The sequence below is a fragment of the Portunus trituberculatus genome, chromosome 9, assembly GCF_017591435.1.
Source record: "Portunus trituberculatus isolate SZX2019 chromosome 9, ASM1759143v1, whole genome shotgun sequence".
NCBI classification, from domain to species: Eukaryota; Metazoa; Arthropoda; class Malacostraca; order Decapoda; family Portunidae; genus Portunus; species Portunus trituberculatus.
In genome coordinates, this window is record NC_059263.1 from 122501 (window position 1) to 150000 (window position 27500).

The 27500-nt window shown below is 44.7% G+C and overlaps 3 protein-coding genes across 9 annotated transcripts in view; 1 reads left to right on the forward strand and 2 right to left on the reverse strand.

The window, feature by feature from the left end:
* The window catches only part of LOC123501672 (protein pinocchio-like), a 61489-nt gene extending 51717 nt beyond the window's left edge, over positions 1-9772 (forward strand). For 3 of the 7 annotated variants that reach the window (XM_045250637.1, XM_045250635.1, XM_045250639.1), the window contains exons 2-5: positions 4979-5075; positions 5499-5624; positions 6129-6258; positions 6417-9772. In XM_045250637.1, the coding sequence (XP_045106572.1) occupies positions 4979-5075; positions 5499-5624; positions 6129-6258; positions 6417-6548 (485 nt within the window). In that variant the 3' untranslated portion in view covers positions 6549-9772. Of the gene's footprint in view, positions 1-1286; positions 1376-4978; positions 5076-5495; positions 5625-6128; positions 6259-6416 lie in introns of those variants that run through there. The other 4 variants (XM_045250636.1, XM_045250634.1, XM_045250638.1 and 1 more) reach the window with 2 other exon arrangements.
* A 1513-nt stretch (positions 9773-11285) lies between these two features.
* LOC123501674 lies at positions 11286-14094 on the reverse strand. The gene is made up of 2 exons (XM_045250641.1): positions 13866-14094; positions 11286-12536 (listed from the first exon to the last, which is right to left on the reverse strand). The coding sequence occupies exon 2, from the start codon at positions 12531-12533 to the stop codon at positions 12087-12089; it is 447 nt and encodes a 148-aa protein (XP_045106576.1). The 5' UTR covers positions 12534-12536; positions 13866-14094; the 3' UTR covers positions 11286-12086.
* Positions 14095-16768: 2674 nt separating this feature from the next.
* LOC123501671 (nephrin-like) overlaps positions 16769-27500 on the reverse strand; it is a 15048-nt gene continuing 4316 nt past the window's right edge. The window contains exons 7-21 of the mRNA XM_045250633.1: positions 27099-27285; positions 25990-26102; positions 25119-25221; positions 24586-24737; positions 24348-24477; positions 23912-24060; positions 23553-23728; positions 22788-22952; positions 22432-22545; positions 21433-21574; positions 20835-20996; positions 20315-20679; positions 19188-19866; positions 18895-19010; positions 16769-17907 (exon numbers count right to left, since the gene is read on the reverse strand). Of these exons, the coding sequence (XP_045106568.1) occupies positions 17272-17907; positions 18895-19010; positions 19188-19866; positions 20315-20679; positions 20835-20996; positions 21433-21574; positions 22432-22545; positions 22788-22952; positions 23553-23728; positions 23912-24060; positions 24348-24477; positions 24586-24737; positions 25119-25221; positions 25990-26102; positions 27099-27285 (3389 nt within the window). The 3' untranslated portion in view covers positions 16769-17271. The remainder of the gene's footprint in view (positions 17908-18894; positions 19011-19187; positions 19867-20314; positions 20680-20834; positions 20997-21432; positions 21575-22431; positions 22546-22787; positions 22953-23552; positions 23729-23911; positions 24061-24347; positions 24478-24585; positions 24738-25118; positions 25222-25989; positions 26103-27098; positions 27286-27500) is intronic.

A 27500-nucleotide genomic window follows, 5' to 3' on the forward strand; every position in this document is an offset into this window, starting at 1 on the left:
AATGAATAAATGAGGATATAATGTAATGTTTTAACTGGAAATAATACAAACTCTTTCGAAATCTGTCTTGTCATTAACGGATTATTGTTGTTTCTGCAGGATACCACTAAAAAAAAATCATTAAACAGCGTAAATGAATAAATGACTATAAAAAGTAATGTTTAAACTCAATAATACAGTCTTTCGAAATCCGCCTTGTTGTGATTAACGGGTTATTGTTGTTTCTATTAAGTATTACGTAAGTTTCCAGCACTGCTCTCTTCACTACAGGATTTCGTCAGGTAGTCAAACATCAACAGACCTTCGCGGGTTCTTGCGTGGCTATTCGAGAGTCGGCCACGGCTTCTCAGTAAAATAAAAATGAAGAAATAATACAACTACATCTCAATTTTGTTTTTTTACAACTTCCTTGTACTCCTACTCTTGTTTATTGTTGTTGTTGTTGTTGTTGTTACTATTATTATTGGTGGTGGTGGTGGTGGTGGTAATGTTGTTTACTATTACTAATCTCCCAACAACTAAACAATTCCTGAGGCAAAACACGGAAGATTCTTGGTAACTTGAGTTCATCGCTTCTCCCTCATAACAAAAATTCCCCATTCTATTTATAGTTCCGTGATTATAATCTGCTTACATGGTCATCGTGAGGGACACGGCTTAGGAGAAGGAGAGCGAGAGGGAGAAGCGGGTGAGGGTGAGTGCCAGGCGGACAGATGGTGGCACAGGAGGGTGTCACAATAGGTTTCATCATCATTTCTTGTTGGGAGTCGCTGCTATTAACCTTTGTCCTATGGCAGGGTCTCTTTTTACCTTGAAGCGGAAGCGATAACCTAACCCCACCCTTGCCTGGCCACCACCATCACCACCACCACCATGACCATCCGCACCCAGGTTCCGCATGTGCGTCAGCCTCCCTGTGTGCGTATTGCGACCCCTCGTGTGTGTGTGTGTGTGTGTGTGTGTGTGTGTGTGTGTGTGTGTGTGTGTGTGTGTGTGTGTGTGTGTGTGTGTGTGTGTGTGCCCGCCAGGAGTAAATCAATAGTGGTGTGAATTCGTGTATCACAGGTTACATCAGCGGTGAAGGTTAGCACGGCGGGTCCTTGCCTGGGGTGAGGAGAGACTTGTTGCGTGGTGACCTCGGCCTTACAGCAGGAAGGAAAAGGAGCGGATCGATACATGAAACAAACATAAAAACAAACATGATATGAAGCAATAGTACGGGCGGCGGCGGCGGTGGCGGCGGCAGGGATGGGGGGAGTTGGAAGGTGGGGAGGGGGGAGCGGCGGGGAGGGGCGGCTATATTCCTCGCCGCCGCCGCCGGTCCCGTCAGTTGCTGTGTTGCCACCACTGGAGGAGGGTCTCAAACGCTCTACCGGTAAATACCATCTCTCAATTTGTGTACAAGTGAGAGTGAGACGCTGCACTGCTCCTCCCTCTGACCCAGGGCATCGCCAGGGTCGAGGAGGGGTCAGTGCCGGAGTGCCTGAGGACTGACTGACAGCGTGAAGGGGCGTGAGGAAGATCGAGAAAGTTGGAAGTGTTAGCGGCGCGCGGGAGACGATGGCAGGAACACGCCACGCCCCTGGAGGGAAATTTCCAAGTGTGTCTGTGGTGTACTGGTGTGTGTGTGGCAAGGGCGAACTGTCCGTGCTTCTCGGCGCCTCGCACACCTGCCGCGCCTGCAGCGTGGTGTGCGGCGCCTCAAGAGAGGTGGACGAGTCCTGAGCACCTTCAGCGCCTTCAGTAGTGGCATGTCACGGATGGCACGCTACTGAGGTCTGTCTGTGTGTTTGTGTGGGTATGAGAGAGAGAGAGAGAGAGAGAGAGAGAGAGAGAGAGAGAGAGAGAGAGGTTGGGAGTGGCGCCAGAGGAAGGTGCGGGGGACGGGTGGGGAGAGAAGGTAGACGTCCGGCAGTGGAAAGTTCCCAGCCAGCGAGACATACACATGCACAGACACACAACATAACATATCACATCTCTCTCCCGCACACGCACGCACACGCACACACACACACACACACACACACACACACACACACACACACACACACACACACACACACACACACAGTTAATCATGACATGCATTTCAATCATGTCCAATACAAGTCATTAATCAACAATTAGTTTCCAGTCAGTTTCCCATCCATGCCAACGTGACCTGCGCTTCTCTGAGACATGATCATGACAATACGTACTTTTTCAGCGACTTGTTCTTTGAACTGTCGTTTCAATCAATTGTCTCAAAATTTACAAAAGGTTTCAAAATGTTGGAATCTTATTGGTTTCAAAATATCAACTTTACATAAGAATGAAATGAAACATTTATCTTTTTTAGAAATGTTAACTACATAAGTCTCATTACTTACTATAGAAACAGAAATATTGATTTCAAACGCGGCATCAAGATAAAAGTGCGAGTAATACAAGTGTTTGTTAGTGAGAGGCACGTAAGAGAACACTTGGGGTCCGTAAGCACTAAGCAGCCAGTGAGCGTCTTCAGCACGTCAGGGAGTTCACGCCATGGTAGGTGGAACCGCGTAAAAAATTCAGGAAGGCTGGGAATAGTGACGCCTTCCGCATTCATGGTGATTTGCCCGGGAGCTTTTCCGCAAAACCTTCAGAGCTGGCGCGCCTTGCACCGAGTACCCATTTCCGCGTCATGTGGCACTGGGGCGGCACCTCCCTTCGCTAACTTAATGAAGTCTGACTTGCTTCCTAATGCGCTTGCTGTTCCGAGGTGTAGGTGGTGTGTGAGGGGTGATGCTAGCCGGGTGTGTGTGTGTGTGTGTGTGTGTGTGTGTGTGTGTGTGTGTGTGTCATGTGATCTTTCTACTCAAATAACTTCTTACTGGAGAGAGAGAGAGAGAGAGAGAGAGAGAGAGTGAAAGGTGATCGTGAGTGACTCGCTGATCAGGTTGGTCGGGTTACGGGTAGCGCGATGATGGGCAGGTATTAGCATGCATAGATTAGACAGGGAGTGCAGTGTGCTGGTCCTATATGGCTTGCTGTGGTGTGTGTCCATATTACTTCAAGACACTATTTATTTTAATGTTTCTTTTCTCATAATTAAGGTGGACGCGTTCTTTGGGAGCGTTGTTATTTTTTAGACTTTTTATTTGCTTAGACTTATTGCTATAAACATCAGACATAATTACTTTTTACGTGCTTGTTATATATATATATATATATATATATATATATATATATATATATATATATATATATATATATATATATATATATATATATATATATATATATATATATATATATATATCGTATATATATCAGAGAGAGAGAGAGATAGAGAGAGAGAGAGAGAGAGAGAGAGAGAGAGAGAGAGTACTCGAGGAAGGGTGATAGTATTGACTGGCTCTGTGCCTTCCTCTCCCCTTCCGTGTCCCCCCTCCTCCGAAGGCCCCAGGCCGTCCCTACTTTACTTACCCCCTCCCCTCTCGCAGCGGTAATCGATGGGGGAGGAATTCCTGACCCTTACGGAGGTAGGGAGGGAGAGGAAAGTTCCCAAGACGCGAGGGAGCGAGCGGATGCGTTGGGGACTAACGCGCCGCGCCGGTTTGGAGTTAAGTCGACGTTAACTTCATGACGCGATGCAAGTTTGAACGCGGCCAGTGCAAATGTTTGGATTTTTTTCATTGGACCGCCCGGACACTGGGTCAATAGAGGCCCAACAGACACGCCCCAGATCGAAAACTGACCCATATATCCAGCCGGCCATTCGCAGCTTCCGCCTTGCACACATATATGGAAGGATTTGACTTTACTCTTTTTTTCATTCCTTCCTTCTTTTTTTTTTTTTTTTTTATGAAGGGAGGTCAGACTTCCTCTTCTACGACTTCCTTTTCTACCTCGATCAACCCTTATCATGTTTCGCCCCGTAGTCCGGACCCAAGTGCCAAGGTCGTGCGATTTCCCAACGGATGCATTCCTTCCTTCCGCGATCGAGTATCATTCCTACATTCTTTCCCATAAGCAACTTGTTTGACTGGGAGAGGGAGAAAAAAAAAAAAATGTGGCCCCTGTTCCTGCCAGTCTGCCTCAGTGGTGGTGGTGGTCCTCCCGGCGTGATGCAAGGAGGGGTCGACCTTGAGGCCTTGACAGAGGCGGTAGGAAGTGGATGCCTGAAGGGCGGACGTGTGACCCGCTAATTTAACGGACCGGTACACCCGTGGGCGTGTTGGAGTGGCGGGATGAAAATCCAGTACGTGCTGAACTCGGCCGACTTCGGAAACACGGCAGAAAAAAAAAATAATAATAATAAGTTCAAAACTACGTTGCATTAAAATAGAATGTTCCAGAAGGATGAAATACTTTGGAATTATGAAAAAAATAATAAAACTGTCCTTATCATCTATTTAAAAAGCTGAAGACATGCATTGGTCATGAATGCGCTAAAATATCGATATAAGAATTTAACTTAAAAAAAAAAAAAAAATCGATGATATAAAAATGTGACGCATTTCGAAGGTGGTAGCGGTATTGCGCTAACAAAGCTGCGTCTCAGCGCATGTCAGGTGTCGCCAAGGAGTCACAAGATGATGACACACGGAGACGTGATGTGGCAATGCTGTGGATCTGGCTGGTGCACCTGAGGGTTACATCATCGCCTCTAATGATGACTTGGTCTTTCCATCTTGCGTGGTATTTGACATATAATGCAACTATTGTCAGTATCATAAGCCATCCCGGTGACTTTCAGCAAGAAGCTGAGACTTATTAGTCACAAAGCTACAATTCAAGAATTATTGTAGCACTATTTACCAAGAAAAAAAATGTACAATGATCACTGATACCACAACCGTTGTACAACGTCTTAAAAACTATGCAGTACAAGTGATTGAATTGATAAATGTCATTATCAAGCAAGAGTAAATGTCAATCCACTTAAATGTAAGTTTGGTACACTCTATTAATTTAATCCAGCCACATTCTAATGGTCTATTGTCTTCCTCCGCAGGGTCTAGCGTGTTACACTCTGCTCTGCAAACCTCAAACCATCTTCAACCAGCCATGTCTTGTGGAATGATCCAAACCGACAACTACTTTTCCTCTAGGTAAGAAGGCGCCGTGTTGAGTTAAGGGTACTGGGAATCTCAACTATGGATTCAATTAACTATTCAGAAGTTTGTAATCAATGCTGGAGTTTCTGTGCTGGTGCCTGTTTGTGTAAGAATGTCACTATTGAGCCAGTGGGACGAGGTACTTGGCCGCTGTGGACCCAGACGAGAGGGAATTACAAACTAATGGGAATGTTGTAGAAGAAAAGTGCATAAGGGAAATGTTGAGTTAGTGCCTGTATGCTTCCATTATGAAAAGTATAAGAAATAAATCGTCTTTGACAGTCCCTCCACTTGTAAGCCTGCATTGCAAAAAAGAGCAAGGTTATGTAACACTGAAACATTACAGCAGCCTGACCTTTCCAGACATCACATTTAGCCTTGGGGATCCACTGACCTTTGGTGTTGTTTCCACAGCAGCTGGATATCCAGGAGTGAGAGCAGCGAGAGTCTGTCACGACTTGACCTGGTGAGCCCACACCAGTGCCCTACGGAACCCATGATGACCCTGGAAGACCTCCGATCACAGTACAACTCATGCTACACGTAAGTCTCTCTTCTTATCTTCTTCAAGGTCAGCAGAACAATAGCTCTCCCTGAAATGAAATTTTTTCAGTGTTATATAAACCTCTTAAAAATATCTGATTTAAAATTTTAACATGAATACTTGTGTGTGTGTGTGTGTGTGTGTGTGTCAGACAGTCAGACGTTACCCTACGGAGCGAGCTCAGAGCTCATTATTTTCGATCTTCGGATAGGCCTGAGACCAGGCACACACCACATACCGGGACAACAAGGTCACAACTCCTCGATTTACATCCTGTACCTACTCACTGCTAGGTGAACAGGGGCTACACGTGAAAGGAGACACACCCAAATATCTCCACCCGGCCGAGGAATCGAACCCCGGTCCTCTGGCTTGTGAAGCCAGCGCTCTAACCACTGAGCTACCGGGCGTGTGTGTGTGTGTGTGTGTGTGTGTGTGTGTGTGTGTGTGTGTGTGTGTGTGTGTGAGTAGGACAGATGTAACTGTGTTGGTTGTGTTTGCAGGTGTGGAGTGAGCTGGTCAGACAACCATGTCTCACTGGACTGTGGAGAGTGCGGCGGCTACTCCCTGGAGCGGCCATGCCCTCTCTGTGATGGCAAGTGCCGCATGGCTTGGCGCCGCGACATCTCCATGGTACGTAACTCACAGGCAAAGTTACTTATAAATTGACTTTCAGACAAGCTATTTATAATTACTGTTGACATTAACAATAAAGAGTAACCATTCCTAGAAGTACGTGCCCTATTTAGAGAAACAGTAGAAGGCAGTAACTAATGAATGTTTTTCTACAGTCCCACAGTGTTGGCAAGGCTCACTGGGAGGGGGAGTGTGCGTTGTCCGTCAACGACAGGCCTGCTGTACCAGCCTTCCTTGCTGAGGATGTGTTAGTACAGGGCTTGGAGGATCTCTCCACCTCCTCATGAGTGCACCCCTCCACATAATCCTCAAGAATCTCTGGTCAGGGTAGCATTCCTCAGCCCCGTAACTCAGGTCAGATCGGGTCCGGCTTTACACCATGACTACCCTCCCTTGGTTGACACCTCTATCTGGACCACTCCTGGAAAGGATAGGGTGCTTCACCAGGTGGTCTGGCCCTCACCCCCCAGCTGCTTCCAAGCTGTAACAGACAATTGCCCCAGAACATTGGAAATGTTCAGGATGTGCCATTTGCTCTGAGTGCTTGGGGTGCCTGTGGAGGAGTTGGCTGGGTGTGTTCTCTCTCTGTCATACGATCTTTGTGACCGTGGTGGGTCTTCTGCCCATCTGAGGCTTGTTTGTAAAGTGGTGAACACTGTACTGAGGAAGGAGGTTGATGCTAATCTGGTCTAGTCAGCACAAAACATTCTTCTCAACACAGCTCAGTGATGACTATTCTTCATTGACATAAATCCTCCTTCTTTGGTATCTTTCCCACTTGTGCCCATCACTGGTTATGTAATTACAGGGAGTAAATGTTAAAAAATTGACCAAAACTGACCATCATCACCTTGTGTGATACTCTGTGATATTAGCCATTACTGCAGATATTGCCTACACCAAATGTCAGCATTACAAGAATGAGCAGAGACAGACCTGCTGCACTGCTTTTTTGGCCTCTGTCACTGCTGTATCTCTTTATGTTGATATTATAAAATAAGAAAATGCAATTTGTATCAATCTACCTGACTGACCTGCCAAGACCAGTGTGGTGAGGACCTGTGTTGTCACCCTGACCTGAGGAGACCTGCTACCTGGCCTCTCGCACACCCACCCCACCTGTGGTCTAGCCCTAAAGAAACATGAAGAAAAGACATAGACTTCATATCAATTTGATTTCAAATTATTAAAATCTATTTGGATTCCTTGCTCATAATTCTCAAGTGTAAAACTTTTTAGTTGAAATGATGTGAATAGCCAAGCCATGCGTGGGTGTGGGAGGGGTCTTAGCTTCTCTCCATCTGTTACCTAGCTACATTTAGCATACCAATTTGTTTCCTTTAGATGTATTATGAAACTTCTGGATTCTCTGCTTCGTAAGGAATGCTTGTGACATTTCCTTGATTTCCGTGAATCTGTATTATCGTGTCTGGGTCGTTCCCTGTGATCCTCTGTGTGCAGAATGACTGGCTCATGGATGGGTATCTTGTGTGTGACTGGCCTGTGTGCCGTACTGTGGAGTAAATGACCGAACGAACTATGGCTGAACCTTACTGAGTGAGGGTTGGCAACCTCTTATGCATCTCAAGCCTCTCATATCCATGTGCTATTCAGAGAGTTGTAATGACATTATTGAGCTTAATATAACAATGTATAGACCAGTGCTCAATGTTGAAATGCTGATATCAACTTAGATATACAATAATATCCTTGCTGGTAATGATTCTACAGCTTCATTAATGCATGAATTATTCTGTTGGCAATTGCCACAGTACATTCTATGCCCGCAAACATATTACTGCTCGGTAAGCTCCTTTGATCAATTTACTCGGTTAAATCTAATGAATTTTAAGAAGTGAATGAATATGAGCTTCATTATATTTGACAATTAATTAAGCATCATATCACCAACTTATTTGCTTACATTCTTTAACGAAAATGAGCACAAATTTGATTAAACTCAAACCAATCCCAGCATAAAATTACGACAGTCCCATTATAATGCCAGACATTTTTTTTCTTCAAAAATTGGTTACACTTAATGGAGCAAGAAGTCCTGTAGGATGACTGATGGCTGAGAGTGCCAAGCATCTGGCTGTTACACCCTAAGTGCTGATTACTCAATACCACCCCAAACTTAGCCTGCCACATCAACAACAGTATCCCGGCCACATTTTTTGTTGCTCAGTTTGTACGTGGAGTATTTTGTATGACATGCGATGGCTCCTTTGAGCGTCACCATGCAACCATGTCCAGATTAGCCAGTTTTGTGTTTATGCAGGGAGAGAAATCTGCTGCAAAAACCCGGGTGGTACGGGCGCTCTCTGGAAGCTGTACAGTACACCCTTTGCTCACATCCCTTTGCAGGACATTGGTTTTCTGTTTTATACAGAGTTGATTTTCTAGAGGAGTATTAGTTAGGATAATGCAGGGAGGTTGAACTGTTTTTATACAGCTTTTCAACTTTTCGATACAAGCAGTCAACAGTGCCAGTTTTGAAATCACGTTCTACATGCAAGCTGGCATCTTTGTTTTCATTGCACAGTTACATTTCATTGATCATTTCTTTAAGCTGATCATATATTCTTGCATCTATATTGTTACACTGTATGTAGCCATGTCATGAGTTTTGGTGATGAATTTAAGGCTTTGTTCATGAAAGTGTTTGCATTCGTGCTAAACAAGATGCAGGTAATTAGATAAATTGTGTATGTAACAATGTGAGGTAATTAAGGATATGATGTCAGTAACAGAACTGTTCATCCAAATACTGAATTAATGGTTTGTAAATTTCTGTGAATTGGTAGTAAGGAAATTTGTTCGAGTTCAGTGAATTTCAAGAAAGATACAGAGATTCATAGTAATCTGACGACTTCAGCACTGAAAGAATGATTATCTGGCCGCTTTATTTGAAACATGTAAAGAAAAGCATGACTGACAAATTGTAAAGGTGGAAATTTAGTTCACTATATAACAGTCTTTGTGAAGTGCTCTAGATTTTGATGGTAAGGAAACTATGGTTGTTTGCGGCTCCACCTATTACTGCTGTGCTAACTCTTGCAACAGCAGCAACAGTTGGACAGCAGCACAACCATCACATGAAGGAAAAGTGTACTAGCAGTGTGTGAGGCGGGTGTGTGGGTTATACTACTGCTGCTGCTGCTGTTGCTGCTGCACGGTGTGTCCCAAGTCTACTTATGTGTTGCCTTCTTCAATACCCTTCCTCTTTTGCTAAGTTCCTCTGCTCAATTCTTTATCCTTATCACTGCACACGCTGTGACACATCTACTGCTTCCCACTGTTTGGTGCGCTGTGATGGGCACCGTGCAGCGCCCCACACACTGCTGCTGCCGCTGGCTTCAAATCATCATCTCATGTTTATAGTCACACATTAACTTCATTTCAAAATATTGTATGTATTTATTTTATCTTGCAGTTTATTCGGCCATAAACCTATATTGCTGGAGGCTGTGTAATAATTCATTTTTATAATAAAAATATAGAAAATTTACTAATATCTTCATTTTTACCTTAATATGTACTGTACTCAAGAAATAAAGGTAAGTATATTTTGATGTATTGTGTTGTGGATGGGTCTTTGAGTCTAGAGCAGTGGTATTCATTGCGCGGCTCGCGATGACTCAATTTACGGCTCGAAAAATAAATTAATTAATTAATAAAAACAAAAAAGCACACTTCCACTCATCACAGCATTAAGTAAGTTTGGTCTTTATTTTGCTCTTAATAACAAGATATATAGGCTAATATTACCATGTCTAATTTATCTTATTTACTATATTGCACTAGCAGCCCAGTACTACTTAATTTAGTTGAGTTATGTTAGCTTGCACTAGCTGCCGCTCTCTCAATGAATGTGTTTAACCCAAGTGGCTCCCTTGCAAAAATCAGTGAATAACACTGGTCTAGAGAGAGAGAAAAAAAAAAAATAATAATAATAAATAAATAATAATAATAATAATAGGCTTGTGTCAGGAACTTGTTGAATAGAGAAATTTGTGCATTTATCTCAAAATTGATGCATCTTCTTATTTTCACTTTCATTATATAATTTTAGCTTGATTAAAGTAAATATGAGCTAAAAAATATATGAGTAAAAAATAAATCAGTAAAACTAATACCGATATTATTCTGTTTGTTGGTATTGAACATTTCAAGCTAAAGATGATGCCTCAGTCCTAAAACTTGACCCAAGACAGTAAGTTCAGGACACTCACCTTGTCAGTCACCTGTGCATCCTGTCATCATTCCAGGCATTCACACACCGGTGCTGCCAGCAGGCTTAGCACTCTCCTCTAGCAAGGGTGTCATCAGCAAAGCCACACTCAGCCAGGCAACACCAGCACCTGATAAACTGTATGCAATTTAAATTACACTCACTGCAATGGAATGAACTACAGAGAACTGGGCACTTTTCAATTCAATGTGCTTAGTAGTTTGTGGTAATGAATGCAAGTCTTGAACTATATTAACTGTCATCTGCCTATCCAGTAATTATATTCCTCCATCATGAAAATTTATAAATAAATAGATGAAAAATAAACACAAAAAAAACCTATCACAAGAACTTTATATGTACTGTAGAGAACTTGATACTTTTAACGTAATGAGCAAAGCATGTATTTTGTGAACAGAACTGCAGCAAATTTAGAGACTTGTCTCCTTAATAAGTGACTAGATAAATACCACAAAAATTGAAAATGTTACTGTGAATGTTTCAGATGCATTATCCTACATACAATGCCACCAAATCACACATGTACGAATTGCAGAGCTGTTGTATTACCTCTAATGAACAATTCTCTCATCTTCAATGAATCCTTGAAAGGAAATTCAAATTGAGGTTATAAAGAGAAAAGCCTACATATTAGGATCTGGTGAAGCAAATGTTTGGTGTCACTGTGGGTCATAATGTACATGCAGCAGCAACAGTAGCAGCAGCAGGTATGTACTGTACTGTCAGGCATTTTGAGGTAAGAAACAAGAACTGTTTAGAATACACAATGTCAACTGCATTTCCTTTATTGTAATTGGTGTCAACAATGTGAATAAAAAAGATAATCACCTCTAACAACAATTCCTTGGCCAGTCATCAAGCAAGAGCTGAACTAGAAATGGGAGCATCTTGAGGGCCACTTCTGCACTTCTATAAAAAATACCCTCATTGCAAACAGTGTAACAATTCATGAAGGATTTCAGTGATGGTCTTGCTACACTGTGTAGTCTGCTCCTGCCCACAAGTAGGTCAACTTATGCTGGGTGCTATACATTTGTTCTATGACAAATATCGGAGCCATATAAAAACTTACGATACGGAAAGCATTACAATCCAAAACGTTTGGCATTTACATCCCTGGCTGTGAGATTCTGCGATGCCTCTCAGCCTTCTCCAGTGAGATGGCTTGTGCTGAGCTGAAGGGGCAGGCAGTGTTCTGGGCTGGGCCCTCACTTGACATACACTGGGCTATCTATCCCTTCAGGGACAACTATTTTGAACACATGCTGACGACAAATGATCCGGTATGTATACCAGAATCAATGTACTGCACACATCACAAACACAACTAAGGGCACACACACACACACACACACACACACACACACACACACACACACACACACACACACACACACACACACACACTCACAGGGGACCACCACCTGTTTTGAACAAGAGCTCTGTCCTCTGTTCTTTCCTGTGGTTTACTGAGGACAAGAACTCATACTTTTTAGATTTGTAGTCAGTGTATATGTTAACAGAACACTGGGGAACACTCCTTAATTCCCAGTATACAATCATTAAAGCATTAGAGGGGGAGCTTGCCTGCCCTACGGAGTCGCTCCATGTGGAGGTGGTGCAGTAACTTGTTGAAGGCAAAGTATTGGTGATTGTTGGTGGGGTTGAGATCTGGATAGTTCATGTTGAGGGATTCTGGCAGCTCCCTCCTCGATATCATCTCCTCCAGCTCACTTATGTCCTGTGGTGTGGCTCCCTGGCTGGGCCCAGCTGAGGCGTGGCCCATGCCTGGAAGGTTCGCACTGGCCTGAGCCATGCTGCATTCTGGGAGGGAGGCAGCAACAGCCATGCCATTGAGCAGTCTTTCCTGGGCAAGGGCAGAGACAGGGGAGGCAGTGGGCAGGGTGGAGCCATTCAACACTTGGTTCAGCATCTGGGAAGAGTTATCGAGGTGCAGGTTGTTGATGCGCTTGGTGAGCGGCTCCTCCTCAGGCGTCTGGTCTCGCCCCCGCTTCATCACCTGTCAGTCACACACAACACTGTTTGTCCTCAAGGTGCTGATTACTGGTTACCAATTGCACACTGTGGCACACAGTGTTACTGACTTTATGATAATAATTGTACAGGAAAATCTAAAACAAATATTTCATGCTTGATCTTTCATTATTCTCTCAAATATTGATTCATGGATATAACTTACTTATGGATTATAGACGGAGTGGTACATACAAAGTAGTGGTGAAATAAAGACTCGGAAAGGAGCAGAAAAAGCTGACTGACAGAACTCAAGCAGGAATGATTTATGATTCAAATTTATGGCACATTTCAAACACTGAGTACAGTCTGGAGATTGCCGCAGGACGTGTTAGATGCACTGGAGATAAGTTAGGAGCGCATTGGCTTGGCAGACAAGCTGACCACAACATTCTTGTCTCAGTGTTCACCTTTGCCTGATTAGTAAGCACATCAGACCAGTGAGTACACATCCTGCCAGAGGTCTGATCCCCATGAGTGCCTCTCTGGGCTCAGCCACACTTAGATCAAAGTCTTTGACATTCCAACATTCTCAAAGTAGAGCATCAAAGAACAGTTAGCCAGTGTTAAGAAATTTTATGTAACTGTTTGGTGACAAATGGATATTCCTTCCCTTGCAAATCTAAAGGGTTTCCTGTAGGAGTGAGGAAAGTAGCAGAGGTTGAAATCAATTTATAAATTGCTTCACTTTGAAGGAGTATCTACATTACATGTATGTGCATTAGCATTTGTTTATAATATAAAGCAGAGCATCAATATTTTCATCAACATGATTCAAAAATTTCAGCTCACTGCCTCTTGCTAAGAGTGCATTCATGAATAAGGCAACATTGTGAGACAGGCTAAATAGAATAACAAGACACAATGTTCATGGCATGAACACCGTCACACACTGGATGGCTCACCATGAGAGAGTGGCAGTGTCAATCCCGAGTAGTCATTGAGGTCTAGTATATTACGGTTACATTAAATAATGATAAAAAAAGAAATGAAGAATGGAGCTGTGTTCCAGTTTCATGTCTGCCATCCTATACCTGTGCCTTTCCATACAAAGTCGAATAAAACCCCCGGCATTTCTGGTGAGTGAATCAAGCTAAAGTTCAGTGAAGTTTTGTGGAGCAGGTGCAAGTCATGGTCCAGTGTGTTGCAGCACCTGGCGCTAGACATGAAGAAACATGAATAGCATGGCGCAGGGAGGGTATCGGGGTTTAGGGTAAGGTTGTGACGTAAAGAACAGAATATAGGTACACCAGAGAGGCAGGTGAAATTAGGTGAAGGGCAGCAGGTGAGCAGGAAGCAAGGGCGGGACACTCACGGGCTGGGGCGAGGCGGCGGGCGGCGGGTGGCTGCAGCGGCTGGTCGATCACACGCCTGCCGCTCTGCTCCTCCTCTTTCATGTCAGCTCAGGCCTCTTCCGCCACGACGAGCCCCACACAAGGCGGCGCCCTCCCCGTTAGTGCATGGCTGACAACCCGTGGCGGCTGTCACTCTGAGCACAAGGAAAGGTCTTGGCGAGTCCCCGGGATGCAGGCTGGACCGTCTCCCGACACGCTTGTATTATTACATCACATATTCATCAATATCCGCCACACTGAATGCATTGTGGTTTAACTGGATGTAATTATGGTACTTTCTTCATCGTCATCTATTGGTACAACGCGGAAGAAACGAGTTCCTCATCTGTAAAATTTTGAACTGTCCAAAAGTCGAGACTTTAATTTTATGGCAGCTCGGTCTTATTGGTAAGGATCATATTTATAAATATTTACTGCACCACTTTTTTCCACTGCACTTTATTAACTTGTAAATTGGGATAAAAATCATATACATTTCAGATGATCTTTTACAGATGCATATCAAATAAACCTTTATAACGACTCCTGTCTCCCAAAGACCCACTCTACCTTTCTCTTCAAGCACCAAGTGATAGCACGGCCGCTGCGCAGCGACACAGGCTGGATTTCCACACAAGCTTCTCTTCAACACACCACAGATTAGCCCATTAAAGGTACTGGGTAGTCCCACTCAACCTTATCGAGGATATTCATGATCACTGCACAAAAGTGTGGGCCACAAATCTGGGCACAACTAATTCCTCTACTTTTATCTACAATGTATGAGGACTACGTAGGTTATAAAATGCGCATTCTTCCTTTCCTATGGGCAATATCATATATTAAAGATGCCTGATGGAGCCGGCAATAATCATTCTTTCTTCCTTTTCCCCGTGCAATCAGGGTGAACTGCTACAGAACGCACAGGGGAGCATCTGGGACTCTGGAGTGATGTGATGCGGGGTGGTGATACCAGAGACATGCAACGTAGCCTGACAAGCTGCTACTGTCCCTGCACCTTACACCAATCAGTAACGAAGAAAAGGTGACTGATGATAAGGACAATGAAAGACCATTCTGCCCATAAAAGAGCTGAATTCAAATTGCTGCTTACCAGTTACTGTAATCAAAAGTAGATAGTGATGCAATCAATATCCGATGATGACACAAATCTGTTATTATATTTTGTGCCAATGATGGTGATATTAGTTATTATTCTCCTTCCTCTCTCTCTCTCTCTCTCTCTCTCTCTCTCTCTCATACTAAAGATAACTTTTCAAGGGTACTTTTTATTAGCTTCTTACTAAACACTATAAAAAGACAAAGTACTACAAATCGCCAACCTTACACACCCCTATAGTAATAATAATAATAATAATAATAATAATAATAATAATAATAATAATAATAAAACAATGATAATAGACTGAAATCCCTGCACTTTCATGGATTACTTTTTTTTTTTCCAAGTAGGTGCGCGAGGTAGGACAAACTGTTAAAGGGAAACTTCCGGTACGGTACACATCAACGGTACACAAATATCACGAGAAACGAGCGGTGAATGCAAGGTGGTACAAATGCTACATCTTCCTAACCTTAATAATTCTGTACTGGATGCAGGGACGTGTGTGTGTGTGTGTGTGTGTGTTACGGGAGGTAGGTGTCAACTACCTGTGAAAAACACTGTAACACTGACTGCAGCTTTAGTCTCGTGAGTCTCCCCACCACTACCACCACCAGCTGACGGAATGCATGGCGGTGGTGGTGGTGAACAGGTCAGGCTGGTCTTCTTTCACTAGGCTCATGTTACCTAACAGACAAATACATTAAAAGTAATAGTAAAACCTGTATTCAAAAACAGTTTGCTCTCACACAATTTTCCAAGATCAGAAAAGACTAGCAAGGTTTTTCAAGACTGTTTCTCCTTTTAATAAACTAGAAATCTTGCCAACTCATCACCAGAACCGTAAAAATAACCTTAAAAACACGAGTATCTTCAACTAGAGCCTTTGGAAAACAGTGACGGTGAGAGAGTAAAGCGTTTCATAATACAGGCCTAATATGCGATGCGTGTCCCGGAGTCACACCCACGCACTGCACACCGGCCGTCTTGTGATGGATTTCTTGACGTATCACATCTCAAGTCCAAAACAATCTATCACACTTTTTTTTTTGTAAGAGGGGGAAAACCGGCCAAGGGCAACAAAAACGGTGATAAAAATATGGCAATAAATAAATAGTAAGGCCCACTGAGATGCCAGTCCTCGAACGGAGTCAAAAGAGTTAGCCAAAAGAATGGGATAAATGTCTTGACACCTCCCTCTTAAATTCATTGAGGTTACTTGCCTTGTGGGGAGTTCACATTCACTCAGCGCGTCTGCAAATCACGAATGTTACTGCTTGGTTCAGCTTCAGTGCTTCAGTCTCAACATGGTAGTGGAGGGAGGACTCACTGATTTCTAGAGGGTGGTGTGGTATTTCAGTGTTTGAGGGAGCACTGGGTGGGGAGGAGCTTTCATCTGTACAATCCTACATCTTTAAGACTAGATAGTGTACGTTATCACAAACACCCTCGTAAGGGCCAACAGTTCTATTGCTGCTTGTTCTTCCATTGTGTTCTAGGCCAGGATGTTGTACTTAGGTTATGGTGACGGAAGGTATACTAAGGAGTGTGTGGTACTTCAAAGACCGAGTGAGGTAAGTGAGTGGAGGCAAGAATCACTAAGGACATTGTGGACTAAAAGAACTGCACTCCTCACAAATGTTTGGCAGCCTATCTCCACTAATTTGAACAGACCAGTAGAAGTCACTAATGCCTTTCCATGATTCAAGTGACATTTTCAGAGAGAATTCCCACCACCGAAGAGGGGAAAAACACTCGTGATCCCGACTAAATCATTCGTGTGGCCTTTAAAAGTAGGTTTATTGAAAGGCCAAAGTAACGAAGAGACTCAGCAAAACTCAACTATTTTCTCCCTCTCCTCAAACCTCTGCATTTTAAAGTGTCTATAATGTAGTTCCATCTCTCATTTCACCAGTAGAGAACAGCACAGACACACACGCTCTGTATTTCAACGTCTCTAATGCAATCTTTCATTTCTCATTTCATCTGTAAACAGCAACACAGACACATACGCTCTGCATTTCATCTTGTCTACAATCAAGTTCCATCTCTTATTTCACCTGCACATAGCAACACTGACACACGCTTTATATTTCAACGTGTCTCTAATGCAATCCTTCCATCTCTCATACCTGTAGATATTAACACAGACACACACTGGGTCGTCTACACAGCTCATAGTAGTGGAGGGTATGAGGGTGTCCTGTTAGTGGTCGGGGAAGGCATGTTGGTGCTTGTGATATGTGATTTTTTGCTCTCTATCTCTACTTCTTCTTATCCACAGCTCCCTTGGTTCTCTTGGTGGATCCGTGACGAACGTAATCATGTGGAAACCTTGGGCGTGAGGTGGAGGCTGCAGCAGAGGGAGTGAAGGTAGAAGCGGTTGTGGTGATGGTGGTAATGGGTGGCGGTGGTGGTGGCAATGGAGGAGAGGACGGGCTATTAATATTCTTGTTGCCGTTACTGCTGTTTGGAATGAGGAAGGCAGGCACAGCAACGATAGAATCACGGGAGTTTATTCTGCTGTTCACCTGACTGCCCTGCCCTCTGCTGTAAAGGTCTTGCTGTGAAGAACGCTGGCTGCTGTACCCTCCTACTCTTCCTCCTCTTGGTCCTCCTAAAATTCCTGCTACTCTTCCTCTTCCTGCAGCTTCACTCGTTTCTGGCTGCTGTTTCTGATTATGCTGTGCTGCGGTGCTGTACCCACTCTCCACGACCTCCTGCTGGACCTGCTGCTGTGTGTTATGCTGCTGTTGTTGTTGCTGCTGCTGTTGCTGTTGTTGTTGTGTATCAGGTGTATCTTGAGCGTCACAGCGTCGGAGGGAGCCGTGGAAGCTGCTGCGGCGCTGCTGTGTGTTGGTACTGCTGTGTGGGTCGTTCTCGTACTCACAGCAGTCAGCCTGACGTCATGAATGGTCTTAGTGGGCTGGTATTATGTTGCCTTATGGGTGTATTCAGTCATTCAATTAGTCTATCAGGCGTGGTGGGTGCAGGTGGGTGCGGGTGTCTGGTGTGCGTGGATGGGGTACTCTTGCACATCACCAGAGAGAAGGGAGTAAGGGTTTCGTCATGCAGTTCTATAATGCATTCACTATCATAGCCTGTCACTGGAGAGAGAGACAGTGGTAGAGGTAGGAAGGTTTCATCATGCTATTCCCAAGCTGTGCTCACCGTCGCTGCGTGTCACTGAGGGGCGGGTGTTCACGGTGCAGGCCAGGAATACTTCATCTCAACATTCAGGGGAGGTTCGTCTTATTTACGGGATTTATGCACCACGAATGCTGTCTGCTGCCATGCTGTTCAGTCAGTATGCCTGTTTTTTTTTTCTCTCTCTACACACACACACACACACACACACACACACACACACACACACACACACACACACACACACACACACACACACCAAGGTTTTCATAAGCAATCACAAACAATACGAAGAAAAAAAAATACACCACTACATATCACACAACAGTATACACAGGCACAGTACAGCTTTTGATTCCACCCTATCTAATAAAATTGTGTGAGTGGAACTCCCCCAAACATGCAAAGAGTACTCCATACAAGGACGGATAAGGCCCTTGTACAGAGTTAGCAATTTGAGGGGCGAGAAAAACTGGCGGAGACGCCGCAGAACGCCTAACTTCACAGAAGCCATTTTAGCAAGAGATGAGATGTGAAGTTTCTAGTTAAGATTATGAGTAAAGGACAAACCGAGGATATTCAGTGTAGGAGAGGGAGACAGTGATGGTATAAGGCGGTGCTATTGATACTGGTTGTGCTGGTGATGATGGTAATGATGTGCAATGGTAACAGGATGCTAAAGATATTGGTAGCGCTGATGATGGTAGTGATATGCAATTCTAGCACTTCAAAACGCTTACCTGACATGTCCTTGGCTGTAACCGCGCTCCACGGGGCCGCTGAAGGGTGGAGAACTGTGAGGATGGAGCACGACGACTCCTGGGGCCCAGCGTGGCGTATCCCATGGGAGCGGCGCCTGGCAGGAACACAAGGTGGGGGTTTAGACAGCATCCTTACCACCCTCAGTAGTGGCAAACAGTAAATAAACCAATTTCTCTCCAACTTCCTCCAAAGAAAAAGAAGAAGAAGAAGAATGAAGACGACAACGAAGAAGGAGAACAAGAAGAATGACAAAACAGCAACAGTTCCTCACCAGCAGCGAAGGAGGACTGGCCACATCGCGCCTCGTAATACTCCGAACTGAGGCTGTACAGACTTGACGGGTTGAGACTTGTGTATAACTGCCCTTGCTGCACCGCGGAGGGTAGGGACTGTGGCTCACTTTGGGGGCACGGGAGACTCTGGCAGGGGTGCACGGAGTAGTGGGGGCAGCCAGGAGGGGGCAGGGGGCGGATGTACCCTTGGGAATAAGTGCGAGAATGACTACTGTGGAAGGAAGCCAAAGAAATCTGGTCGTCTCCCGGAGTGCCTGCGTCTGAGCTCCTCCTCTGCTCCTGCTGGGGGAGGATGCTGGTGGAGGCCGAGGTGGGGAGTCCAGGGGAGGCGTCGTAGGTACTGGAGGTTAGAGAACACACCTCCGGATCGTGGTGATGGTGGTGGTGGTGGTGGTGGTGTGGGTGAGGATGCATGTGATGATGGTGATGGTGGTGGTAAGGACTCTCGCCTCCTGGCCCTGCGTTGTTACCACTACCACCACCACTGCAGCCTCCTCCTCCGCCACTACTTCGACGCTCACGGCACGGCACTCCTCCGTTCTCCCTCACTGCACTCTTGAAGGAGGTGATGCTGCCCCTCCGCATTAGCCCCCCGTTCTGCATGGGTGAGGCGTTCAAGTTCACCTCGCCCATCCCGTCACTGACCTCCATCCCAACCTGAATGAAGGAAAATACGAGTGAAAACTAAGAGAAAACACGTCATTACAGTTATTCACTATGCACAGAACTTACTTTATAAGTGTAATCTTTCACTGGTGGGTACATGGCAAAGGTTCCTTTTTATTCTCTTATTAAAATCAACAATTCTGAAGTAGAACATCAAGAAGAATGAAGGAGGAGGAGGAGGAGGAGGAGGAGGAGGAGGAGGAGGAGGAGGAGGAGGAGAAGAAGAAGAAGAAGAAGAAGAAGAAGAAGAAGAAGAAGAAGAAGAAGAAGAAGAAGAAGAAGAAGAAGAAGAAGAAGAAGAAGAAGAAGAAGAAGAAGAAGAAGAAGAAAAAGAAAAAGAAAAAGAAAAAGAAAAAGAAAAAGAAAAAGAAAAAGAAGAAGAAGAAGAAGAAGAAGAAGAATGAGGGTAATGACGAGGAAGAGTAATAAGTAACATTACCTGACAGTTGCCTGGTGGAAGCGGGAAGACCACCTGTTGTTGCTGCTGCTGCTGCTGTTGCTGTTGTTGAAGCTGTTGTTGCTGCTGCTGCTGTTGATTGCTACCATTATGCTGTGGCTGAAAGAAATTTCCGCGAGTGTTGTTGTGGTGGTGGAGGAGGAGTGTGGTGGAGGCGGTGGTGGTGGAGGGCGGCAGGTGCTGGGGCAGTGGTGGGGGAGGAGGAGGAGGGTTGGTGGTGGGGACAACAAGGCTGGTGGTGGTGGTGGTGGTGGATGAGGTGGAGGTGTTATGGTGAGGAGAAGCCATGTGGTTCGCTCCACTGTAGCCATCTAGTGACACCTCCGTCTTGGTGGTGGAAGCAGAACCTGTGGGGGAAGGAAAGTGAAGGAAAGAAAAGGAGAAATGAGACACGTTATATTTGTTTCTGTATTATGTATCAGAATCTTGTATATCTTAATCTGTGATGTTGTGACACACGCTCAAGTTTATTCCCTGGATATTTTGATGCACTGCGTCTCACCTGCGGCAAGGCGTGTCCTGGCTCGGCGCCGCACGAAGCAAGCAATGATGGCAATGTTGAGGAGCAGAAGCGAGGCGCCCGTCAGACTCATCACCACCAGGATGAGGCGAGGCACGCGCCACCGACCCGTCCCTAAAGGCCCGCCACTCCCTTCAGGCCCCGCTGCAGATGTGGGCGAGGTAGATTAGATGGTTTTAACCCATTCAGTACTAGGACGCATTTTTACCTTTAGTTTTGGGTGTGATTAAACGATTTTATTTACATTAGCAAAGGTTTATGGAGGGCAGAAGATTAATGGCCACTGTCTTTACTACTTTAATCCCGACATAAGTATCTGAAGCTGCATAAAATCACCAAATAGAAAACAAAATGAGTATGAAAACACGTCCTGGTACTGAAAGGGTTACTTCACCAATAGATGAAACACTAAACATCAGGAATGGAAAGACATTAACAGACAAACAGATTCACTGGCTGCCTGACTCACCTACTGACTGACTAGCTACGAAATGACTGACTCACCATTGACTTCACTGACCTAACCCACTACAAAGCTTACACTACTCGACTGAACCAATCCACTGCCTTAGAGACTGACCAGGCAGCGAGGCGAGGAGTGGCGGCTTCAGGAACTCCGAGGCGCCCTGGTCATTGGTAGCCCTGATGCTGAAGAGGTAGTTACGTGCTGTCAGCCCCGTCAGTGTGGTGCCTGCTGTGTTGCCGCCTGAGAGCTCCACCGTCTGTAAAAGTAGTAGTAGTAGTAGTAGTAGTAGTAGTAGTAGTAGTAGTAGGAGAAGGAGGAGGAGGAGGAGGAGGAGGGACACCACTGTAGTACCCTCTGGTGGCAGGTTTATGAAGTATTAGCTCGGGAAATGGCACCTAAGTGGGTTTTTTTCCCCTCTAATGTAAAATAAAAGTTCAGCTATTGCATTCACCACTGGTAGAGGCTTCATAAAAACATTAGTAAGCAAGGAATAATTTTGGAAAGGAGTTCATTTACTTATATTTCCAAGGCAAAAACAACACTTCCAATCACTACTTGACTCCTTCAGTACCATGACACTTTTCCATATTGATTCTCATTACTATTTGGTGATTTTATACAGCTTCAGAAACTTACGTAGGAATTAAAATAACGAAGACTCTGGCCACTACTACTCTAACCTCCATAGACTCTTCCTAATGTAAATAAAATCGTCTAACCACACACAAAACCCATGGTAAAAATATGTCCCAGTACTGAAGAAGTTGAACAGCTCATATGTGTTGACGCCTCGCAACACACAGGGAGGCGACACCAATGCATATATTTACCAGAGCCAAGGCCAAGGGCAACAAAAACGACTAAACAAAAAGCCCACTTACACGCCAGTTCCCGAGCAGATCCGAGAGAGTTAGCCAAAAAGAACTGGCTAAATAAATGTCTTGAAACTTCCCTCTTAAATGAGTTCAGGTCCTAGGAAGGTGGAAATACAGAAGCAGATAGGGAGTTCCAGAGTTTACCAGAGAAAAGGGTGTGTGATTGAGAGTACTTGTTAACTCCTGCGGTGAGAGGAAGAGGAAGAAGAAAGTGTTGTGCAGCAGGGCGTGTGTTTACCTGGTGCTCGAGTGTTCCTGTGGCGCGGTACCTGATGGAGTAGCCGCGTGGAAGGCCCCCGGCGAAGTTAGGAATCCAGGAGAGGGAGACAGTGGAGGAGGTGATGTTGGTGACCTGCGGGAGGAGGAGGAGGAGGAGGAGGAGGAGGAGGAGGAGGAGGAGGAGGAGGAGGAGGAGGAGGAGGAGAATGAGAAGGAGAAGGAGAAGGAGAAGGAGGAGAAGGAGAAGGAGAAGGAGAAGGAGAAGGAGGAGGAGGAGGAGGATTAGTTCACTACAATTCTTCCTTCTTGTATCAGAAACTCTCATTATAGTCATATCTCTCTCTCTCTCTCTCTCTCTCTCTCTCTCTCTCTCACCGTGAAGTTAGTGGGCGGGTGTGGACGTGCGGGTGGGTTGAGAGCAATGGCGGAGGAGTCAGAGCCGAGGGCATTGTGAGCAGAACATGAATACTTGCCGTAGTCTTCCTTCTCCACTTGCAGCACCTCCAGCACGGACGCCCACAGCACCAGCCCGTCCACCAACTACAATGACAAGACAGTGGTGGAAATTAATCACTTCAACTATATTTTTTCTTCATGACGGTATTTAAGGCATATAAATTTTTGAAGTGAAATTGTTCGAGCACTAAATTTGCGTGCAGTATAAGAATATTTGAGCATTTAATTTGTGTGAAGTATAGGACTACTTGAGCACTAAATTTGCGTGCAGTACAAGAATATTTGAGCACTAAATTTGCGTGCAGTACAAGAATATTTGACCACTAAATTTACGTGCAGTACAAGAATATTTGACCACTAAATTTACGTGCAGCATAAGAATATTTGACCCCACTAAATTTGCGTACAGTATAATATGACGTGAGTACTAAATTTGTGTGCAGTACAAATGGTGTTAGGAATGGGACTCAAGGCAGTACAAATGATGTCAGGAGTGGTATTCAAACTTACGCTTGCAGTAAGGACAAACATACTGGAAGAGAAGCTGTCTTGAGTCTTACACCATTATGACTATGTGGCTATGTTAACAGGTAGTAGTAGTAGTAATAGTAGTAGTAGTAGTAGTAGTAGTAGTAGTAGTAGTAGTAGTAGTAGTAGTAGTAGTAGTAGTAGTATAATTGGTACCTGTGGCTCATGGACGTTATATTTGGGCCCTGACTGAAGAGTGAGGCCGTCCTCAGTGGTCCAGGAGAAGGACGGGGCGGGGGCAGCCCTCACACGGCACACCAGACGGCCCCGGCCCCCCACTGCCGCCCAGGACCCTCCAGCACCTGCCGCCTCCATCACCATACGGGGCGGCTCTGTTTGTGATACCGTAGTAGTAGTAGTAGTAGTAGTAGTAAAGTAATTATGGTTTCCCTTCTTCCACCCCAATTTCTCTCTCTCTCTCTCTCTCTCTCTCTCTCTCTCTCTCTCTCTCTCTCTCTCTCTCTCTCTCTCTCTCTCTCTCTCACCCCTTCAGCCCCTCCGTCAGGCATACTCACGAGTCACTATAACCTTGGTGGACACAGGCGGCGTAGAAGCCACAACATTGGAGGCGTGGCACAGATAGAGGCCCGTGTGCTGGTCCGTGGCCGCCTCCAGCACGAGCCTCGCCACACTCACGCCCGAGGACAGTGTCTGCGCTGTGGTGCTGTGGTTGCGGTGGTAGGTAAGGTTAGTAGTAGTAGTAGTAGTAGTAGTAGTAGTAGTAGTAGTAGTAGTAGTAGTAGTAGTAGTAGTAGTAGTAGTAGTAGTAGTAGTAGTAGTAGATTAGGTAGTCACTATGTCAATTAGTCAAGCAATCAGTTAATCTTTCTATTCTATTTCTATTTGTCTATCTTTCTATTCCTTTTTATATTAGTATTCAACAATGTCATTCCTTTAATCTGCATAAATTTAAACGTCCTCTCGCTCTCTCTCTCTCTCTCTCTCTCTCACCTGTTGAAGGCATTGCTGGTGGTCCAGGTGAGGGTGGGGCGTGGGTTGCCTCCTGCTGAACACTCCACCGTCGCGGCGCCTCCCTCTCCTATCGTCACCCTCTCCACCGCCTGCAGGTTCTCGGGGCCGTCTGTGGCAGGGGCGGGACATGTGAGTGTGGCTGACGCGTGTGTTAATTTGTTAGGTAGTATCAAATTCTCTCTCTCTCTCTCTCTCTCTCTCTCTCTCTCTCTCTTACACTGCACGTTCAGCACAAAGGAGGCGTTGACGGCGCCCCTGGGGTTGTAGGCGCTGACAGAGTAGTTCCCGGAGAGGTTACGCCCCACCTTCCCCAGACGCAGCTCCCCCTGTGTGGCCTCCAGCGTCTCCTCCCCTCGCCTCCACCAGTACCTGCAAAGACAAGCAATTGTGGAGATGTGGAAGGAACATAAATCCGTATCCAGAAACATTTTGCTCTCTCACCACGACTATTTTCCAAGGCCACAGAGATGATTACCAAGGTTTTCAAGAGGGTTTCTTCAGTTAATAATGTAGAAATCTTGTCAATCTGCCTCTAGAACCGTAAATGCACCTTAAAAAAAAAAAACTCGTATAAATTCAAATAAACTTTTTTGAAAGAGTGGAGGTGAAGCACAGAGTAAGTAGAGGATATGGGAGACACACTAAAGAAAACAATGACAAAATATACAATAGAAATAATGAAAGGAAAAGGAAGAAGAAAGAAGTAAGTAGCAAAGTGACAGCAACAGCAACAGCAGTACAATACAATACCTGAGAGGGCCGGGGTTAGCAAGGGCCGTAGCTGTCACCACTAACTCCGCTCCTTCATACACGTCTAATTGTTCTGGAGGTTTCACCATCCATTGGGGGGAGTCTGCAGTGCGGGGAGGAAAGAGAGATGTTGAAAAATGGCGAACCTTATTAGAGAAAGGAATGGAAGGAATGTAAAGAGGATAGAGAGATATGGTAAGTGTATAGGATGGTGAGGGAGGAAGAAGAGGTGGAGGAGGAGGAAGGGAGACAGAAGATTTGATAAAAGTAGTAGCAGGAAGAACAGGGGAAAGAGAAGTCTGTGAAAAGAAAGAAGGAAGAGAAAGGGAGGGAGAGGGAAGAATGGTATATAGAATAAAGGATACGAGAAGGAATGAAGATAAGAGAGTCGGAGAGAAGAGAGGAGAAGAGAGAAGGAAATAAATAGGAAAAATCAGAAGAAAGAACATAGGAAAGAAATGGATAGGAAAATCAGAGAGAAGAAGAAAAAAAGAGGAAAAACATGAGAGGAAATAGATAAGAAAGTCAGAGAGAAGAAAGAAGAAAGAAGATGGGAAGGAAATAAAAAGGAAAAATCAGAAGAAGCAAGAACATGGGAAAGAAAATCAGATAGAAAAATCAGAGAAGAAAAAAAAAAAGAACATGAGAGAAAAATAGATTAGAAAGTCAGAGAGAAGAAAGAAGGAAGAAGATAGGAAAGAAACGAACAGGAGAATCAAAAAGAAAGAAAAAGGAAGAACATGGGAAGCAAATAGACAGAAGACTGAGACAGAATAAAGAAAGATAAGGGAAGTAAGTGAACGAGAAGATCAGAGAGGAGAATAAAGAAAGATAAGGCAAGGAAAGCAAGGAGAGAAAGAAGGACACTCACGAAGGACATTAAGTATAAGCTCCTGCCGCACTTCGACGCCCAGCCCATTGGAAGCCTCACACTGGAAGGCGCGTCCATTGTCCTCTGCCGTGGTGCTCAGGTGAAGTTCAGACCTGCAGAAGGCGAGGAAGGAGGCAAATGGCAGATTAATATTTGGACCAAGGAGAAATGTAATTGTTATCTAAAGAAGTACACAGAGATTTGAAATAGTCTTCCTGTTTATCGTGGTGAAAAACATACACACACACACACACACACACACACACACACACACACACACACACACACACACACACACACAACAACAACAACAACAACAACAACAACAACAACAACAACAACAACAACAACAACAACAACAACAGCAGCAGCAGCAACAGAGAGAGAGAGAGAGAGAGAGAGAGAGAGAGAGAGAGAGAGAGAGAGAGATTACTTAAGATAGGCGTTAGAAAGAGAGAGAGAGAGAGAGGAAGAGGTACAAATGAGAGAAGAGAGGGTAAAAATAGATTACAAGAGATAATATAGGGAGAAGGGAAGAGAAGAGGATGGGGAGATAAGGAGGGAATCACGTTGAGAGGAGGGAGGAGGAGGAGATGAAAGGTGAAAGAGGGAGATGAGATGTAAGGAAAGGGGAGATATGGGGGAGAGAAGAGGAAAAGTAGGGTCAGGGAGGAGAGGGGAAAAAAGGGAAGAGTTTTGAGAAGAGGACGAGACGAGGGAAAGGTGACGTGAAGGAAAATGAAGCAAAATAGAAGCATAAGAGGAAACAATAAGTAATAATGAATAACAATAACATAATAATAATAATAATAATAATAATAATAATAATAATAATAATAATAATAAGAAGAAGAAGAAGAAGAAGAAGAAGAAAAGAAAAGAAAAGAAAAGAAAAGAAGAAGAAGAAGAAGAGATGAGGGAAAGAAAAAGATACATAAAAAAATAAATAAATAAAAATAAATATGAAATAATACCAAATATACGAAAAAAAGGAAAAAAAAAGAAAAGAAAAATTAACATAAAACCCACCACCACCACCACCACCTCCACCAACCACTACCATCTTCACCACCACCACCACCACCACCACCACCACTACCACTACCCACCTGGTCACCATGCCCCCAAAAGCCCCGCTGGAGGTACTGACGATGGCGCCGTGCAGGGAGGCCGAGGTGGAGGTCCAGGTGATGTTTGAAGGGGGCAGGCTGGCGGTGGACTCACAGGCTAGCGTCACCACCTGCCCCTCCTCCACCGTGCCGGGCGTCACCTCCCCCGTCACCTCCCACGGCGGGACTGCAGGGGTGAGGGAAGGACGGGGTGACAAGAAGCAGGTGTTAATTAAAGGTAGTGTTTCCGTAGTCTCTCTCTCTCTCTCTCTCTCTCTCTTTATGGAGGAAATTAAGGTGAGGTACAAAATTATATGAAAAAAAAAAGAGAAAAATCGTTTGTAGTTATTGAAGATATATTTCATGACTATAAATTGAAGTTTGTTTACGTTGATATTGTTT

Excerpts from the sequence above, each read along its gene's own strand:
- LOC123501674 (XM_045250641.1), bottom strand. The coding sequence starts at position 12,533 with ATGAAGCGGGGGCGAGACCAGACGCCTGAGGAGGAGCCGCTCACCAAG.